The sequence below is a fragment of the Ptychodera flava genome, chromosome 10 (assembly GCF_041260155.1).
Source record: "Ptychodera flava strain L36383 chromosome 10, AS_Pfla_20210202, whole genome shotgun sequence".
NCBI classification, from domain to species: domain Eukaryota; kingdom Metazoa; phylum Hemichordata; class Enteropneusta; family Ptychoderidae; genus Ptychodera; species Ptychodera flava.
The window spans coordinates 35,243,928-35,265,416 of NC_091937.1; the positions used below are offsets into that span (position 1 = coordinate 35,243,928).

Genomic DNA, 21,489 nt, shown 5'->3' on the forward strand with positions numbered 1-21,489 from the left:
TTGAAATATTTGTAATTTTCATGCTAAAATTCAGTAAAAACAATGTTTTTACCATTTGAAATATTTTTTTATAAACTGTAAACTTTTAATCAGGAGGCCAGTGCAATTTTTTGCGTACACGCATTTTCCCGGCCGTGTCGTCTTCAGCGGGACCTTCGAAGCATTGTGACAACCTCCATGACAATCAGCGTGTCCGTCCCTCCATACGTGGTGGCAGCACACAGTGTGTCGCAATATATCCATGAATCTTAGACAAGTAACAAAATGAACAAATCTTTTGCAGCATAAAGCGGCCATTGTTTCATAATGTCATGTTTCCATGACATCCAAACAGTCCTAGACTTCAGTTCTGTTACAGCTTGTTCATGCTTATTCAATAACTTTAATACAAAGGACATGCTAGATCTCCGAAATTTTACGAGACGATCTGATTTTGAAAAATCGTTATAAGCTACTACGATTTTTTCCGAGTCAACGAAATACATCCATCAACAATGAACCTTGCATCTTGCTGACAATTCTAGAGAAATTAATGGCGATTTGTAATACAAGTATGATTCCTATTTGTGAATTTCCGTGTGCCATAATCAAATTAAAAAATACTTATCAATTGCATTATTATCGGACGTGCGTTTTCAAACTTTATGATAAACTCTTGAAATGACAGCACGGAAGTCTTATATTTAACACGATTGGAACTAATTTGGGATAATTTGATCTTATATTTTCAAATTTCTCAAAAATTTTAGGTGCCCTATAGCTGAATGTCTCAATATTACAAAGTACTCATAAAACAAATGTGTAAAGTACAAAGATAAGTTTACATTTGCATATTTTAAAAACATTACTTCAGCATCCAATTATTCCAAATTAGATCCAATCGTGTTATATTTGCAGACTATAATCTTCTATCTTTTGTTCTTATTCACGAAGTTGTCTCCACTGATCATAAACTATTGTTTTGAAACTACAAAAGAAATTATATCAATACACTTTTGAACATGAAAAATGATTCAGTCGAACATGACTACAACAATTCCTCACCACTACAGGTAATTAACATGTGAACATCTGCAATCTCCAACTTCGGAAAGACAACACGATTGGAACTAATTTGGGATAATTGGATGACGAAGTAATGTCTGTTTGATCTGCAAATATAAGCTCATCTGCTTTCCTTTTTAAGTTATACACTTGTTTTTATGAGTAAATTGTAATATATTAACATTAAGCTTTAGAGCACCTAACACTTTTGAGAAATTTGAAAAATATGAAGATCCAATTATCCCAATTTAGTTCCAATCGTGTAAAGACAACCCCGAATGAGCATGCGCGGAAAGCAGACACTGTCCAAGGAATTTCGAAACTTGTATTTCTGCCTCACGTGTCTGCGGCCCAATCGCCACTGTGCAACGACAACATAAGTTTAAAGTTTGTTACGTACGTTTACGTTAGTATCGCTATCAATAACAGCAATAATTTGACCAAATCCGGAAAATAACCATGCACAGTCTGTAGTATAGGCTCTGTGTGTCTGAATATGGGCGGGGCAACATTGATTGACAGGTGTCATGGAGACGATTGAAAGGAAGAGTGAATGGTGAATGTCTAGCTCCAAGGTGTTTATGATAAACTGTCACGGTCCAGAGCTGACTCGATTGCCACGCGTCAGTCAGCTCATTGATGGATCTATCTTGTCGTTTTAAGCTCCAGGTAAAATGCGTGTTTGAAATATAACAAGTGTTGGTCGCTAGGAATGCTGGGAACCTACATCGATCTGGCCTAACATCCCGAGGATAACAGCTAATCAAAAATTACTTTTTGTCTGTGTTCGGTGAGGTGTAGATCTTAACCGCAATATATCAATACACATCAGGGGTACCTAAGAAAGTGTAGCTTTTGAATGAAAACGATAGCTTTGACACCGTGCAGGATAGCTTGGGTAGGGAAACGATAGTTGGTGGAATGGAATCCGTAAGTTTGGTCATCTAAAACGATAGCTTTGAACATATTTTGATGTTGAGGGCATAAAACAAGATGGCTGACAGCAAAAGCAGTGGTAGCGGCGGTAAATATTTTACCCGTTTTCGACAAAAAATCAGCAAGTTGTGTTGTGTAAGATGCTGCGTTCAGTGAGGTTCAGGTTCGATTACACTTCTGTAAAGTTTCTGCCCCCATTTTACAAAACTTGCAGAGAAATCTCCGTTCCCGTTTTCGAACTGAACAGGCTATTAGGACGTCCTATTCTAATACATGTAAATGGATTGTGTATGTGATAGTGTATAAAAAGTGCTCGTGCATACATGGAAGGTAGAGAAGATAACTATTCATCTTATCTGAAGCTAACTTTGAAATCTTGGTAATGTCTTAACTCTGGAAAACAGACATTGCCAACACTAACGACTACGTCTTTACACTATCATATACATTCTATTCCCTGTAAGCTTACATGTATTAGAATAGGACGTCCTAATAGCCTGTTCACTTCGAAAACGGGAACGGTGATTCTCTGCAAGTTTTGTAAAATGGGCGCAGAAACTTTACAGAAGTGTAATCGAGCCTGAACCTCACTGAACGCGGCATCTTACACAACAGAATTTGGTGATTTTGTTGAGAAAACGGGTAAAATACTTACCGCCGCTACCACTGCTTTTGCTGTCAGCCATCTTGTTTTATGCCCTCAACATCAAAATATGTTCAAAGCTATCGTTTTAGATGACCAAACTTACGGATTCCATTCCAGCAACTATCGTTTCCCTACCCAAGCTATCCTGCACGGTGTCAAAGCTATCGTTTTCATTCAAAAGCTACACTTTCTTAGGTACCCCTGACCATTCTATTTTGTAGTAAAAGAGAATAGAAAATTTCACAATAGGCACGTACAGGGTATGAATTATCACATCAGAAACTTCACAAGGAAGATAAAAATACTGTTCAATTGTACAATGTATTTTCATTATGGTTTTTCGAAAAAACTATAGCTTCAGCATTTGATACGATGGTTTTCACGATCTCCATGACAAACACCACGGAAAATGGTGTTATTCTCGTCTGAAAGTTACTCAACTGTAGCGCTCAGTTCCCAGTGCCCGAGGCAGAGCTTCGCCTTGGCTGTGTCTTAAGTTTACTTTACAGCTCTCCCCTGTAAGGTGAGCTTAATAGCAAGTCAATTAAATTGCCATATATATCTGCCAATCAAACCCCTTCCACGGCTTTTGTGAAAATAAAAATAGGTTTGTCAGTTGAGAAAATTTCTGTTTTTCAGAATGCAGGACTGGGTCTCTGGTAAAGGGTTGTGAGGGGGAGTGTATAGCGTAAGGGGAGTATCCCAAGAGGGGAAGGACACGTTAACGATACAGTCTCTGGCTTTTCAAAGTGAAGTGGATCTCTGAATGTTGTACAACAATGTTAATTGTCAACTTTGTACTGCGTAAACCTTAGAGAAACTTCCAGCATTTTTCATTTATTTCTTTGCCAGATGCCATGTCAAACTAACTGTTATATTTTCGCTCTTTATGAATGCATGAATGCTGTAAAATCAGAAATGGAGACAAGCTCATGATTTTATTGCAAATTTTGTCAGTTAAATATAAAGTATAATCCACATGAAAGAAAGTATTATCTGTCTGATGTGTACGTGTATGGTCTCATACTATCATTTTCATGGTGTACATAATGCATATACATAATGTATAATCCTGCCAGTCTTTTGACCTCAAATAGAGACAGTAGTCAACTTTCAATGAACATGAAACAACTCGACGGTTTTGAATAAAAGACGGAGGTACTGTTACAAACTACTACATGTTATAATGCATGGCTATCCCCAAAATCTTCACCCAACACGTCCAATGACAATCTATATTCTAACATATGCATTTAATTTACCAAATGAGGGGATGTATCTTAAAATTTACATATATCTAATTATTGTTTTATAAATTTGCATATGATTTACCTTATTTGGCTCCGAATCTTAAAATTTGCATAAACTGTATCAGATTGCTGGTTTATACATTTGCATAGGTGTTACCTCATCAGGTTATGTACCATAACTTTATACGAAATATATCCAATTATTGTTTTATAAATTTGAATGATTTACCTAATTAGGCTATGTATCTGAAAATTATATATATGATATATCCCATTATTGTTTTATATAGTTGTTTATGTTTTGTCCAATCAGGCTGTGCATTCTACAATTTGCATATAATTCATCCAATCAGGTTCAGTATTGTAAAATCTGATTTATACTGGTTTATGCCCCTGACTGAAACCCTAAGTATATATAGGACATTTTCGCTCTTTTTCTTTACATTTCTATGGATTGAAATGTAATGACAGTTTTGTTTCAAGTGCATATTGTTTTGTTGTGGTATATTTGTTAAGTAAAGCAACTAACTTAATAACTTGATTTCAAAAAAGCTCTGATGGGAAATGTACAATTGAAAAATAAAATAGTTCACAGTTATTCATGTAATTGTGTGTAATTTTATTTTTTAACCAAAGTTCCAAGTTTTTTTTTTCTAAAACAGTGTCTCATTTTTATTACAGTGTTCAAATCATTGCTGCTACTCATGCAGGTGAAATCACAAAAAATATTGACTTCTTGGTAACCTTGGAAAAAGCTGTCTGATATGGGTTTTCTTATTGTGACACCATTATAGCCAACTACAAAGGTGTAAGTGACGTATGATGATCATTGTAAGAATTTTCAGTTCAATGGTTTCAGAAACTATGAGTAAGTGATGTGGTAGAGAATCACATTGGTAGAGAGTCACATTGGTAGAGAGTCACACTGGTAGGGAGTCACTTGGTAGGGAGTCACGTCGGTAGAGAATCACAATGGTACTGAGTCACATTTGTTGAGAGTCACATTGGTAGAGAGTCACATTGGTAGAGAGTCACATTGGTAGGAAGTCACTTGGTAGAGAGTCACATATGGTACTGAGTCACTTGGTAGGGAGTCACATCGGTACAGAATCACATTGGTAGAGAGTCACATTGGTAGAGAGTCACATTGGTAGAGAGTCACATTGGTAGGGAGTCACCTTGGTAGGGAGTCACATTGGTAGGGAGTCACAATGGTACTGAGTCACATTTGTTGAGAGTCACATTGGTAGGGAGTCACATTGGTAGGGAGTCACATTGGTAGAGAGTCACATTGGTAGAGCGAGTCACATTGGTAGGGAGTCACTTGGTAGGGAGTCACATTGTAGAGAGTCACATTGGTAGAGAGTCACATTGGTATGGAGTCACTTGGTAGTTACTTACAATGGTAGAGAGTCACAATGCTACTGAGTCACATTTGTTGAGAGTCACATCGGTAGAGAGTCACATTGGTAGAGAGTCACATTGGTAGGGAGTCACTTGGTAGGGAGTCACTTGGTAGGGAGTCACATTGGTAGAGAGTCACATTGGTAGAGAGTCACATTGGTAGGGAGTCACATTGGTAGGGAGTCACATTGGTAGGGAGTCACCTTGGTAGAGAGTCACATTGGTAGGGAGTCACATTGGTAGAGAGTCACATTGGTAGGGAGTCACATTGGTAGGGAGTCACATTGGTAGAGAGTCACATTGGTAGAGAGTCACATTGGTAGGGAGTCACTTGGTAGAGAGTCACATTGGTAGAGAGTCACATTGGTAGAGAGTCACATTGGTATGGAGTCACTTGGTAGTTACTTACAATGGTAGAGAGTCACAATGCTACTGAGTCACATTTGTTGAGAGTCACATCGGTAGAGAGTCACATTGGTAGAGAGTCACACTGGTAGGGAGTCACATTGGTAGAGAGTCACATTGGTAGAGAGTCACATTGGTAGGGAGTCACTTTGTAGTCAGTCACATTGGTAGAGAGTCACAATGGTACTGAGTCACATTTGTTGAGAGTCACATTGGTAGAGAGTCACATTGGTAGAGAGTCACATTGGTAGAGAGTCACATTGGTAGAGAGTCACATTGGCAGAGAGTCACATTGGTAGGGAGTCACATTTGTTGAGAGTCACATCGGTAGAGAGTTACATTGGTAGAGAGTCACATTGGTAGAGAGTCACATTGGTAGGGAGTCACATTGGTAGGGAGTCACTTGGTAGTTACTCACATTGGTAGAGAGTCACAATGCTACTGAGTCTGCTACTGAGTCACATTTGTTGAGAGTCACATAGGTAGAGAGTCACATTGGTAGAGAGTCACTCTGGTAGGGAGTCACTTGGTAGGGAGTCACATTGGTAGAGTCACATTGTTAGGGAGTCACTTGGAGAGATCTCGAGTCACATTGGTTGAGAGTCACAAGGGTAGGGAGTCACATTGGTAGGGAGTCACATTGGTACTGAGTCACATTTGTTGAGAGTCACATCGGTAGAGAGTCACATAGGTTGGGAGTCACTCGGTAGGGAGTCTCATTGGCACAGAGTCACATTGGTACAGAGTCACCTGTACCGATGTTGAGTGCTTGAACAACAACCACTAACATTCACAATTGGTCTGAGTTGTATGTAGAAGAATTATTCTTCAAATGCTTGTGTGAGAACCTGAGTCCAATGGCTTCTTTCAACAGACTGGAAAGAGAACAAATCAGTCTGCTTTCATAGAGATGATGTAATTCTTTTTATTACCATCATGGATTATCAGTGACAATGTATCAACTCTGTGATCCAAATTGTACATTTTATGGTTCTTGTGTTCAACTTTGAAGCTATCGTGGAATTACTAAAACAGCACAAAAATATGGGCACAGGGAGAAACATTCCTTTGCCAGGTGACTTGGTGCCATATGTTGTGAAGTTGAATCCTATCAAGAATTTATTGAAAATGAAACTATCTTGCAATAAAATTGTTGAATTTATCATTAATTTGCTTAATCATCAGTGACTTTGTTTTATACAATCTTTGGTAGTCTCAGGGTATTTATTCTGGTTGACATCTTTCAAAGCAAGTCTGATATTTCAAAATCTTCATCATGAAAGTGTTTTCTTGCCATCTTGTATTCATGATACCATAGTACAACCACTATTGCAGTATCATCAACTTTGCAGACATTTCCAAACAAAACAGCAGCGCACCACAAATTCATTCACATCTCCTCTTGCTTGAAAGGAAACACCTTCTACTTTAACAAGACACACAGATCGAAAACAGAAAGGAGAATGCATAAATAAAGAATTGACATTACATTTTGTGAACTCATTGTGTAATAAATATCTGATGGCAGTTGGCCGATGACACCTAGAAACACCAAGCATCTAGTTTGTCAATACTGCAGCCTGAATACTTGACTCAAAAAGAACTTGGTGATTCTGCCAGTGCCATGAAATGCCTCCGGCGTTATCCAACAGTTACTGTACATGGTATAGAGTCTTGGTTGCTGTATGCAAGACACACATTCACAGCTGGTAAAGTGTTTATCTTTACAAGACTGATCAGCCCTTGATAGGACTATTAGCATCCAATTGACAATGCCAGGTGGCTGTGTGATTGCATTGCCATCCCCCTATGCAATGTCACAACTCAAACCAAACATCCCCTTTCACATTTTAACTTTTGCATGCATATGGCTTCCGGAAATTTTGAATTTGTACAGGAGTGTTTAAAAAGTTATCCATGGGACAAAAAACCCATTAGATATTAGAATGTGGGATGGTCAGAATGCATGCATTATTTCTGATATTTTAAATTTACTACATTTTTGCACATTTTGTTTTACATGAATCTTTTTACACAAATTTCCACTTTTTTGTCAACTTTCATGGTAATACCTTTTTACAGAAGGCAGCATGGTTGCAAAATTTGTGGTGAATTTTCCTCTTCCACTGTCTTTTCATTTTGACCCCTCTACAAACATCTAATGCTTGACCCTTGTAGAACGGGCAACACGATATTGGCAAAAAATTTGAAGTAGCTGTTTCTAATTATCCACATGAAAACGTACATATATCAGTAAAATATCATTTTGTATTCTTCCAGTACTGTGTACAAATACTCTCAGACATTTTCACCATCCTAATTATGAATTTTCCGATTGTTTATTAAAGGACCGGTAATAAAACAGCAATGCTTGAAACACTCTTAGGATGTTCATATCCTGGTATGTACAAATCAAGAGTTCAGACTGACAGCATGTACAACAACCATTCCTAGTCCTTCCTGCAGGCTATCCTAGTCAGCAAGGACAGATCCTGCAGCTGTAGCAATACTTATGATCCAATGGATTTTGTCAATCTTTGAAATGTGCAAATGCTTTGTATATTTTGTTAATTTGACAAGATGTATATTATTTTTTTTTCAAGTTTGTAGGTTTTGAGTGTTATATGAATTGAAGTAAAGAACCTAGCTGTGTGATCAAAATTCAAGATTTTCCAAACTTCAATTCAAATATGACTAAGTTTTCAACTGTATGATGAAATGATATCATCATGGATATTTTTTACAAATAAAGAGAAAATTGAAGGAGACACATCACCAGTTTTGAATTTCAACTCTACAAATTCTTTAGATCTCGGAAGACGCAAGACCAATATCAGATTTCATTCTCCATTCTTCCTTGAAAGATAACACTTACACAGTAATGAAGTCACTCTGAAAATTTCAATATTTTCCTGAAAAATGTAAAATGAAGCAGCCACTTTGCCGTCATGTTGATTTGGTGAGATAAATTTTGACTGACATATTGGGTACTTGATAAATTCATGAACACAAAATGATAAAGAATGGACTATAGATCTTGGAAAATGAGGCAGTCGAGATGTTGAGATGCAACTTTTTTGTGTCCAAAACATGGACATAGTTACCCCCAGATTGTGCATATAGTGTACACCATCTCCTAAATTTAAACATTGATCTCAGCCAACTGTCAGAAGATGTTTTGTAAAGACAGCAAATTTTTTTACAGTTTTGTTTCTAATTTTTATCACCCTTTCTAAGATCTGAGAGACCCCTGAGCACTTAGGTAAACAGCTGTTTGGGCCAAAATATCAAATTAGAGATGATGCAGCTTTTTAATCTGGTACAAAATTTATTATAACAATTAAATGAGGTAATAATATGAAGACATTTCAAATCTCTGATGATCATCATTGTCCTGAGATAATAATTTCATTTCAACCTTTCATTATATTTAAAATGTTCCACATCTTTGAAAAGTATAATTTCTAACAGATCTATGAAGGCCGGGACCAACAAAGACACTGTAAGATTGTCATGGAATTCATCTACCAACTGAAATTAACAAACAAGATTTAAATGTAAAAGTTGATATTTGAAGGCTAATGTTGGAGACAATGAATCCAAATTTCTCATCTCAATCAATCCAGTGACAAACAGCTTCATCTGTCAGTTGAATGACAACCTATGAATGGATCTGACACCATAAAATGTATGAATTCACCAATACACCAGTCAACGACACACAGGGTCAGTGCACTTCACCGATACACTGCACACATGACATTCCGTTGTATCATCCTCTATCTTTCTTAGAATTCAATGAAAAAATATGAAAATATTTATCAAAAAATATATCAAAGGATTAAATGAGATATTTGAAAGTGTCATTTTCTATACAATTTCACTCAGTGTCAGAGGGGAGTTTGTTCATGAGCTTTTATATGTAAAACCATGAACAAGCAAAATGGAAGACCAGGTACAAAATTTCTCAGGATATGAAGTGGGGAAATGAAAATTTACTGTGAAATATATGAAATTTTAAAGGAAAAACTGATGTGAAATTCGGGAATGTTAGATTTTTCAAAATATGATGAGTCATGCCAAAGGAATACTGTAGGAATTTCAAACTTTTCAGTTCAGTAACACTGAAACTGTTACAGTAATATCTCTGGCCGTTCTCATCACTATGACAACCAGTTTCAGACAACTATAAGTAGAACCTGGTGACTTTACAACAAACTGGAAATTTTTAAAGGAGAAAGTTAACTCATTACTGACAGAATTTTCTCCAAATGAAAGATAAACCCGAAATCATCCAAACAGAAAAGTGAACAAGTTCAGCCATAGACAGTAGAGAAACTACTGTCCATGGTTCAGCTTATTAGCAATACTGCTCTCAAATACTCTGTATTTTCCTGATGTGATAAATTCTTGCATGACTCAAGAATGTTGGATGAGTTTACGGCTGTTTACAAGAGATTGGATGATCATTGAAGTAAAGCTATCCACTGTCCACCTGTGCTGATCTGTCTCCATTCCTGTTTGAAGTATCGACCTTTGACCCAACAGTCAGGGTCAACACATCTGTAGTATCAGTCAGATACATTTTTCAATTTATCCCCCACGTCAAGAGGGTGATTCACAGCCTACGTCAGGAGGGTGACTCACAGCCTACGTAAAACAATCCAACAACTCAAGTAGAGTTTTTCATCACAGCAAATAACTGTGATTTCTTTCTGGCAGGAAGAGAAAAGTAATTCCTAAATCAATGGATCTCACACATCAACATTATCTGAAATGGCATTACGAGTCTGCGATGCACTCCTTCCAACCCTACACATACAATGGAATAGTCCAAACATGCCACACAAGACAAATGGGTTACAACAAAACTACAAAGTTAAAATGGGTTACACCCTCCATAAGACATTCCTGGCTAAATTGCAAACAGAAGACACTTTAAATCTGCTGACTCATCATTTCATACTGACATAAACAAACCTTTACAAATGATTTTACAAATGGCTTTTATTCAGAAACGTAAAATTGTTTTTCATGTCTTCAGTACAAATCTGCTCAGAAAATTAAATCATTTTATGATGTGAGACAAATCTCCGTTGTTGGTACATTATTCCATTTATACAACTTTTCCAAGACTTATATTCTGTGTTTTAAAAATGGAACATATAAATAATTTTTTTTGCCGCAACTTCAACGATTCAAACACTTCTTGGAACTCCTGGATGTCTGTGTTTCTGGTACGACTGAAGCAGACAGGGCACACTGGCCAATATTACAAATTCATGTCATTCTAAGGGGTCCAGTTAATTCAAAAAGCTACGGAAGGCCCCCTAAGAAAACCCAATTGATTTCATAATGAAGACTGGCCCATGTTCTTCTTATAAAGAGTGTTTCTTTCACTTTTTCTGCCGTTAAAAACTCATAAACACAAAAATCAACCATTTGTGGCAAAACAAAACTTTTTTAATTTGTTGCACAATGTTGTCTACTCTAACATTATATCACCATTTTGAAAACTTAATACAGCACAAAAATTTTGACAAAGCTTGCTTTTACAGTACTTTTCTCATGAAAATACCCTTTCAAAACCACTTTTAATTTCAGAGTTTAAGAAAACTTGTCAGTGATAAAGAAATATCCGGTTTTTCCAGAAAATCTGTGGTGCATTTGACAGAAAGAGGAGAAATTTCCAATCATATGCTGAGATGGGAGAAAATTTCCAGAGACACACTGTAATTGGACCAATTATTTCTTCAATGGCGTCTGAGAGACTTCCATTCCAGGGTCAAAGTTCAAGTATTGCTAACTTCAAATATTTTCAAAGCTATACATATTATTTTCCTTGCTTACTTGTAAAACATTTTGATTTGAATAGATACATAATGTAAAAACATCATTTTACTGCAGTAGCAAACATCAAGTGTTTTAGAGTTTGCATAAATACGATGACCTAATATCAGATATGGTAATCATCATGTACGCAATATTGAATTCTGTTGATTGACATACTTTACAAAACTCAACATACTTAAAGTCTTTCCCTGCCTTGGCCAAGAAAAGTGAAATTATTGAACCTTTCAAAAACTCGACTGTTATTCCAGATCGATGCCACATATTTAAGTTGGTCAGCAATTCTAACTGTAATATCAATGCTTGTCTACCTATTAATGAAGATTTGATATTGAAGAAGAGTCTGTCTGGAAGATGAATTGTGCTTCAAGGGGAAGTAATTTCCAAATGATGCAAACAAATTAACAAGATCAATCCCTGATTTGTATTGGCATTTATTGTGTGATCAATCTCAGGAGAAAGTCAGTACACAGATTAGTCATGTGATGATGACACATGACCTAGTGATGTCAGCATTGGCAGATTGTCATCACATGACCTAATGATGTCAGCTGATTGGTAGACTGTCATCATATGCAAAAGTGATGCCAGCTGAAGCACAGCACAGTGAATGGATGAATAATTGAAGATTTGATATTACAACATACTAGCTTTATATACACATTACATAATCATAATAAAATTTAATAAATTTAAATTCAATATCATGACTTCGTCTGTGTCTCTGTTCTTGTACTTGTTTCACTTTGATTCTGGTTTCCATGGTTACTTGACTGTTCATTGGCCTGTGTTTCTAAAGGATCAGTTTTCTTGTCTTCAAGGAATTTCTCCCATTTTTGGAGACGCTGATCTCTCTCCTTTTCCGTTTCTTCAACTTGATAATCCGTGGTTCCATCCCACTGTAATGCAATGATCCTCTTCTGGGCAAACCACCTGTACATGTTTAACACAAAGATTGAACTATGTTTAAAAAAAAATAAAGCAAAGATGGCTGGACAAAAAGACGTACCGACTGACAAACACACAGACTGACAGAGAATTGACATTGGTTCTTACTGTGCCTTAGACACAGGTGGTCAGCAGTGCTGATCTCCATTGTAGATTTTTTACTAAATATGACATCAGCAGCAAAGTGTTGGCTGCTGCCGACAGATTTTTATAAATTTGTGGCTTGTGTTTGTTAAATTACCTACTGGTTTAACCCCTTGACATGAGATTTTTATGGTTTTATCTGTGGAAAAAGTACTAATTTCATCATTCCTGTGAGGGAAATTTATAGTTATATACTGTTCCATGTTAAGTTCTGAATGTGTGAAATGCATTTCCAAATGATGATGGATTTATGTGAACATAAAAGACTGGCTACATGGGACTTTGGTAGAGAGTAATAAACGGAGACACAGAGAAAATCTAATTTTTTTTCAATGGTTGTTGTTCCTCTGAAACATCCTCCATAAATTTTTAACAATAATTATTTAATGATGATAGTGTAAGAATACCCTCTTTTTCAAAAATTTCAAATCAGACCCAAACCAGTTCAAACCAGTTGAAACCAGTTTATGGCATTGGGAAATGAGTCCTGGCTAGTTCACACTTGGCATACCTTAACAAACCCACAACCTACCTTGCCACATAGCTTTTTGAACAGTGGACATCAAAAGTATCTCCCAGAACTTTTAAATTGCCATTGCACAATAACATATCTATGAGAAAACACTGAATGCACTGAACAGACCTGGTCAGAGATACCTCAACACCGTCTCCTTACACTCCATGATACGGTATCCTTTTTTGTACAACCATATTAAACAGCAACTGTATATCTTTCCTGTAGTGCAGGATATGATCCACTTTTGATCACTTGTCTAACAACAGACAGCTTAGATAAGTCATCTTCTCTGAGAATGGACCAGGTTAAAAAATATTCCATCTAAGTTTGTCAATTCTAAAGCAGCACAAAGCCAAACAGACTGTATAGTTCTGGAACCATCCTGATAGACTGTACAGTTCTGGAACCATCCTGGCAGACTGTACAATTCTGGCATCATCCTGACAGAATGTACACAGTACAGTTCTGGAACCATTCTGGCAGACTGTACAGTTCTGGAACCATCCTGGCAGACTGAATTCTGATAGACCATACAACACAACAACTAGCCTAAGTGCATTGCCAAACTTCTAAATTTATAGATTGACATCTCATTACCCAACATTGCATTCATGCATAAAGAAAAGCCGGCATGACTGTCAACAGAATCTAAACTAAATTCCATGGAGATACTTGACAAAACTTCCATACCAAGACACAATCATTGGAATATCTGCCATGTATTGCATGCAGGCCACCACGACCAGCTTAAACAGTTATTCTATAAATGGTTAGAGAATTTTTTCTAGAAAGTAGTTGGCAAAGACAATTGTGATTTTCTGCTAATTACGAATAAATTTCCACCAAGATATATACGTGTAAGTTTGCATGGCAAACGGGTTTCACACACAGAGAAAATATTGCATTACCTACCGGTAGTAAATGTTTTTGTATAGCAATGTATCACCCTGTCTTTTCACATAAGATTCTCTATTTATTCTTCAATACTGGTTACATATTTGGGAATGTAATCAAAAACAGCGTGTCCTGCATGCAAATTTGATGTGCCTCTGAATCTAAAGCGTTTTCTTTCATCTCAGAAAATTTTATACATTATTGAAATGACTGAGCTGATGTAGTGAAATTTCAAGAAATTTCTAAAATTGATTCTCAGAGCTCTGAAATCTTAAAAGTTTGCATGCAACCTGACAGGAAATTGATTTTTAGAGTTCTGAAATCTTGAAAATGTGTAGGCACATCTGAGAAGGAGAAGTAATTTCTGGTCTAATGTTATCTCAACATGTCCGACACATGGTTTGGTGTTCTGACAGTTGGAAGTACTTCACTGTCTGATCTCTAAAACAGAACTTTGTCGCCCAGATGGGAACTTTGCCCGGAACAGGCTATTATTCTATTGTCTATATATGTAGTTGATAGCAATGAATTGTACAGTGGTCTTGTAGGCGGCCAGACCATGGTTGTGATTGTTACTTGCAAAGGACGGATTGGTGTCAAAGGACAAAGACAAATTGTCATAAATTAGAAAGATCATGATAAATAATCAGAGACACTTGTCCGAAATGTGACAACTCCCCTTTAACATAGATTGCAAATATGAAACATCTCTCTCAGGAATGTGTTTTGCAGTTGAGAGCCACGATACGTAAGACTATGGTCAAATTCTTTGCAAATGATGTCATTTTACCCATCAAGGCGAAGATCAAGAGTATTAATGTAACCAAGCTCCATTAGAGATTTTATTTTGTAAAGAGGCTACTCTCACAAAACCATGTGTTAGAGAGAAAATCAATCCTTTTCCTGTCAAGTTCATATCTCACCATCAGCTCAAGTTGGTTAAAACTAGTGAAGCAAAACATGGCCCATATGATGCATTTTAACAAAAAATTTAACTTTTGAAGTTCATTGAAGACAGAGATACTGAATAAAACACGACCTTTTCACACTAAAGCTGCTATAACATACCAAGTCAAGTGGGTGAAAATACATATGGTTTTGGCTCAATACCGCTTTTTACTGACTTGGCAGATGGGGAAGTGATACTGTCTGGCAGGTAAACGGTTAAAACAGAACAGGATTTCAATAGAAAATGTCTGATGAAGTGTGTTGCTTCTTGATAATGGAAACAAGAATCATCAACACGGTTACAATGTATGATTTGGTAAAAGTGGCATATTGTTCATACCAGCTCTATGAGCTGATGGCTGTGTAAATATTTTTCTAGTGGAGGTCGGAAAGTTGTGAAATCCTTGTTCCATTCTTTCTGTCTGTTCTCCTCAATTCCGGCCATAATTTGATACTTAAGTCACTGAATGGAAAATGGTATATCAAACAGCTGTTGTTTTATTGGGTACTCAAATCACCCCTAAATTCTCAGAATTGTTGGTATAGTCTGGCTGCTACCTATTTTAGCTTGGACTAAAACACAAACAGGGAGGGGTGGACAGGGCTCTGTAATATGTAGGCTTTTTACCAAGGGATAATAATTCAAATGTTTACCAAGCAATTTGTCCCTTAATTTAGTATCACAGCAACAAGAACATGTTCTCACCATGAGTACTGGATCTGCACACCCCTATTTGCAAGTGTAATGATCCAAGTACAACATTGAAAATAATGCAATTATTCCATAAATTGGTGAACATTGGGGTAAGATTCTCACCCCTCTACATGATAGCACTATGTAATTAATTTCTGTTGGAGCATGGATTAACATACAAAGAAATGAAACAGTCAGTAGCTGTAACTTTTGATGATTTTTTAAACCATAATTTTTGTTTTGTATGTCAATTACAAGGTCTTGTTCTACTCTGAGTGCTGCTTATAGACCTTTTCCCGGTTATCCCACAATGCATTGCAGTGACTTTATCGAACACCGTATATAAGCTCAAAAGAGCGAAAACATGCTTATTTGTGTTGTACAATAGATTGTTATAGAAGAATGACACTAATTTGCAATACCAAATAATGCCCCGTGTATAATCTAACCATCAGCAACGAAAATATATATCAGGGTGTAATCTGCCATAGAGTTCTATGAGTAACGTACCCTGCGTGTACCCTACGGCTAAAAAGTTCTATGCGTAACGTACGCTTTGTATACCCTGGCACGCACTGCATCATGGAACCGGAAAAAGAACTATTGCCTGTACAGATACCCAGTATTTGCATTGTCAACACGGAATCTATATTTGTATACTGCAGTGTCATTGTTTACATTACTTCTATTCAGAATGAGAAATCACTCTTCAACAATAACAGTGCAGTCTACAAATGTATAGTATGTTTCCATGGTTTTGCTGTTGATATGAATAATTGCAGGACCAAACATTGAACATTGGCATTAAAAGTAAGATGTTTTGAATATGTTATAAAATGACAATACAAACTAAAGGCTGGCCAAATAACATATTTTGTTTTCTTTCTTCTGTTTTTTTTGCAGTCTGATGGATTAATATTTATGACTGGTTGATGTGATCACAGCCCCTGTACAGTGAATTTGAATAGCCATACTAATTTTTGGCTAATTGGATGAATTGCTGAATGTAGAGGCAATGGTGTTATGATAAAACCTTTCTGAAGTATAATTTGAATATTCATAAGTGTGGTCAACACAGTGTAAAACAGTCCAAAAGTACCATGATTAACAATTTAAAAACACAATCATCAATTATCAAGGGTCTTTGCAAAAAAGGTGAGATTGTATTGACTTCTGTTACATCTAAGATATTCCACATGTACATACAAATGTGCAATCTTTGGACAAAACTGACAAGGCTGACAATGAGTTGGACACTGAACTCACCTTCCATTCAGTGCAGCAATACACTGATCAGATTCAAACACATCACATCCACATTACGTGATGGACACTGAACTCACCTTCCATTCAGTGCAGCAATACACTGATCAGATTCAAACACATCACATCCACATTACGTGATGGACACTGAACTCACCTTCCATTCAATGCAGCAATACACTGATCAGATTCAAACACATCACATCCACATTACATGATGGACACTGAACTCACCTTCCATTCATGCAGCAATACACTGATCAGATTCAAACACATCACATCCACATTACGTGATGGACACTGAACTCACCTTCCATTCAGTGCAGCAATACACTGATCAGATTCAAACACATCACATCCACATTACGTGATGGACACTGAACTCACCTTCCATTCAGTGCAGCAATACACTGATCAGATTCAAACACATCACATCCACATTACGTGATGGACACTGAACTCACCTTCCATTCAGTGCAGCAATACACTGATCAGATTCAAACACATCACATCCACATTACGTGATGGACACTGAACTCACCTTCCATTCAGTGCAGCAATACACTGATCAGATTCAAACACATCACATCCACATTACATGATGGACACTGAACTCACCTTCCATTCAATGCAGCAATACACTGATCAGATTCAAACACATCACATCCACATTACGTGATGGACACTGAACTCACCTTCCATTCAATGCAGCAATACACTGATCAGATTCAAACACATCACATCCACATTACGTGATGGACACTGAACTCACCTTCCATTCAGTGCAACAATACACTGATCAGATTCAAACACATCACATCCACATTACGTGATGGACACTGAACTCACCTTCCATTCAATGCAGCAATACACTGATCAGATTCAAACACATCACATCCACATTACGTGATGGACACTGAACTCACCTTCCATTCAATGCAGCAATACACTGATCAGATTCAAACACATCACATCCACATTACGTGATGGACACTGAACTCACCTTCCATTCAGTGCAGCAATACACTGATCAGATTCAAACACATCACATCCACATTACGTGATGGACACTGAACTCACCTTCCATTCAGTGCAGCAATACACTGATCAGATTCAAACACATCACATCCACATTACGTGATGGACACTGAACTCACCTTCCGTTCAGTGCAGCAATACACTGATCAGCTTCCTCGGCTTCTTTAAATTTGATAGATGCCACACCATCAGGATGTCTCTACACAAGGATTGGAAATGAAAACATAGCATTCAAGACAACCACATCTAGTTGTCCTCTGTTATGTCCACTACATATGTGTGATGATGAGTTGGACTTGATACATACAAATTATTCATATTTTAAAAACTGCTTCTCGAGTTGTGTAAAGAACTTTGTTGATATTGACTAAATCAGCCAAAATCTCCTTTCTTAAAATTTCTCCCACGTGTGGAAACAATGGTCTTAAGTTTTACCAGACTTGATTTTATCATTTCATATTGGGGAGTATCTCTCTATTATAGTTATCAACAAATTATTGAAATTTTCAAGTTGGACAGAAAAAGTGTGAAGTTCACTGAATTTTTGAAATTCAGATAAATTCACTTGTCTCTGACGACACTGTAGCTGCACAGATACTCACATCGAAAATTGTCACTTTTTTGACTTCTCCAAATTTACCACACTCCGCCTTCAAATCATCTCTGATTTCGTTGATTGCCATGGGATCTTCCTGTGGAGAAAAAAGAATAAAATTTGTTGTCATGTGAGTTTTCTCTCTGAAAACTTTGCTTGTCACCCTTTATCGCTGTGATAAAGGTGGTCAGAATTTGGAATCCAGTACATGAAAACTTCCTGCAACATGCACAAGATTTTCTGTAAAAACTGAAGAAAATTTTTCAATATTAAATCTATGCTTTGAGATTTTTGCAGACTGAAAACAGTTTGTAACTGGAATCAATCCTGCAAATAACCGGCTAAATTATGTGATGGGATGCTATGAGCAAAATAACTGATGTGTTTTCTTCAGTGGATTTTTCAAAACAAACAAAGAAACAAAGAATGAACTGTTTTCAAGCTCCATAAGATGTAATTTTGAAAAATTTTCAATTTTTTTATTATGCTTGTACTTGTCAATTTCTTGTTTTACAGTTAATTTCACAGTAATGCCTCGTGTTCAATTCATCCACACTGCCATTATGTGAGTAATGTCCGATGTTGAAGAATCCTAGTCAAGACTAGAATTCATTTGTCATCAACAATATTGCATCTTGGACACACATTTACACTGTCTTTCAAATACTGTCTTTCAAATAAAATCCCGTCCAACATATTTTCTCTAGAAAATGTAATCTAGAGAGGGTTTGACACAGCTAGGTGTTGAATTCAATTATCTCATTAAAGGATTCAAACTCAAAACCTATCGGCACAGTACCTTCTCAGCTAACTAAGAAAAGTCAGTGATCAAAATAATCATCAGTATTCACGTTAGCACAGGTAGAGCTTTGAGATCATTTGAACACTAGATGTAGATAAAACCTTACACATACATGCTGTAGAAAGTGGTGTCATTTTGGCGTTGTTTCTGCGTCAGATACCAACTCTTGTGATTCATGTAGTACACAATGTTAATTCATTGACACACAAAATCACAATATTCCTATCAAATCTTCACTATATTATATGTAGGCTTTATGCCTGTGTTTTTCTCACAGTACATGGCTCTTGTTACCTTATAAAGATACAACTGTATCACATACAACTATACAATTGAAAAACTTTGCTGTCGCACCATACACTTTTAGCCTGATGCTGACACTGCAGGATTAAAACTGTTTTCAACCAGGAAGTCTAGATAACCAACACAAATACCCCTGTGGAATCTCAGAGTGAATGTATATACATGATACGCAGAAAATGACAATCATGTGAAAATACACATGAAACAGACATCAAACAGGCTCAGCTTTCAAATTCTGTTTTTGAAAATAGTCAGTCAAAATTCAACCACAGACAGTTATATTAATTAAAGCTTATATAACAGTAAGTTTTACTGAGTGATTTCCATCCACCATCACTTTGAATTTGTAAAAATATTCACCAGCATTCAAGCTGGCAGATTCACAAAATTTCAGTTTCAAAACAGTTGGACTGAACCAATCGATAAAATAATCCTGTGATATTTTTAGCAGGCAGAGGTAAAATTTCCAAACACAGTTTAGGCTTGCATTTTGTTCCTTGCCAACCTTTGAGCCCTTAAATACACTTTCTTCCTTTGATAGCTATGGAAGAGATGACTAGAGAAATCGCCAAGTCAATAACTTCAGTAAACGGCTTTAAACTCTCAGCTTAGAGCAAATTAAAAGTTAAACAGGCAATGAAAACAAACTGTGAAAAAAACTAGGCGCATAGCGGCTGTAACATTCATTCAATTGGTCTGAATGGGCCAAATGAACAATACGCGGTGTCACCTGCCTCTAAGATGTGTCTAAAGCGCGTACGTACACTCAGACCACATAAGTACCACAAAATATGTCCAACAACATCTAATACAACAAAGGGGACGCATTGTTGTGAGGGAACCGGGCCACTATTTGGCAATCGTCTGATGTGCTGTTCATGTATACAACAAACATCAAAGTGGCCAATGGATCAGGTAAAACACACCAAATGGGCCAGGGACAATAGTGTTAACTTGAGAGGTGGCAGACGTACATTACGGGTACACAATAAAATATGATGCATCTTTTGAAAAGAGATTCGATGGCCCATTAAGCGATACAATTAGACTAAGCAAATACCAGGAATGCCATCTTTTGTTCAGGTGCACTCAGGCCTAACGCAAAGTTAACTTTCACTCGTAAACAAGACCTGTGATTTAGCAGTGTGTTTTCAACTGTCTTTGTTGGGGGCTGCGGTTAGGAGGCTCCCCCTCAAGCCTGGGTGGTCCTTGCTCGTCTATGTCAAGGTGCCTATAGCCCCCCATGCACAACGCTGGTGTCCTGAAGAGGCCGTGTGCTTGACAACAACTCGCTCAATGCAAGGGGGGGGGGGGGAATCAATGGTGAACTGTGCTGGTCGAACGTGTCATTGATCAGACATTTCAAACCCACAACAACAGTCGAGCCAAGGACCCTTGCCAGACTGATTGGTGCAGAAAGCAAACTTCTCTGTGATTCCCAAAACACTCAGAGCTCTACACATTGTGTATGTTACGGGTAACACAAACTACGCTGTGTGTACTCACAAAGAACAAATATTAGACCTCTAAAACAAACTTTGGTTAATTGCTATACAACACTGTGGCGCTCCACTTGACATTCCAAGCCCATCACAAGTAAGTGTGCCTCAATTTTACTACGTTGGATTCAAAGACTGGCCTACAGAAATGGAAAGCTGCTACTATAACTGTTGCAGAACAATATAATTATCACAATTAAAGATGGCCTGAAGTCATATCGTGTAACCCACACGGATGTTTTATTTTCAAGAAACTATCCGCTAATGTTTGGCTTGAGAACAAAAAAATGTAGATACACGGAACAAAGA

The 21,489-nt window shown here is 37.1% G+C and overlaps 1 protein-coding gene across 1 annotated transcript in view; it reads right to left on the reverse strand.

Moving 5' to 3' along the window:
* Positions 1-10,674: 10,674 nt before the first annotated feature.
* LOC139142643 (17S U2 SnRNP complex component HTATSF1-like) overlaps positions 10,675-21,489 on the reverse strand; it is a 60,156-nt gene continuing 49,341 nt past the window's right edge. The window contains exons 7-9 of the mRNA XM_070712688.1: positions 18,584-18,673; positions 18,101-18,180; positions 10,675-12,468 (exon numbers count right to left, since the gene is read on the reverse strand). Coding sequence (XP_070568789.1) covers positions 12,240-12,468; positions 18,101-18,180; positions 18,584-18,673 — 399 coding nt within the window. The 3' untranslated portion in view covers positions 10,675-12,239. The remainder of the gene's footprint in view (positions 12,469-18,100; positions 18,181-18,583; positions 18,674-21,489) is intronic.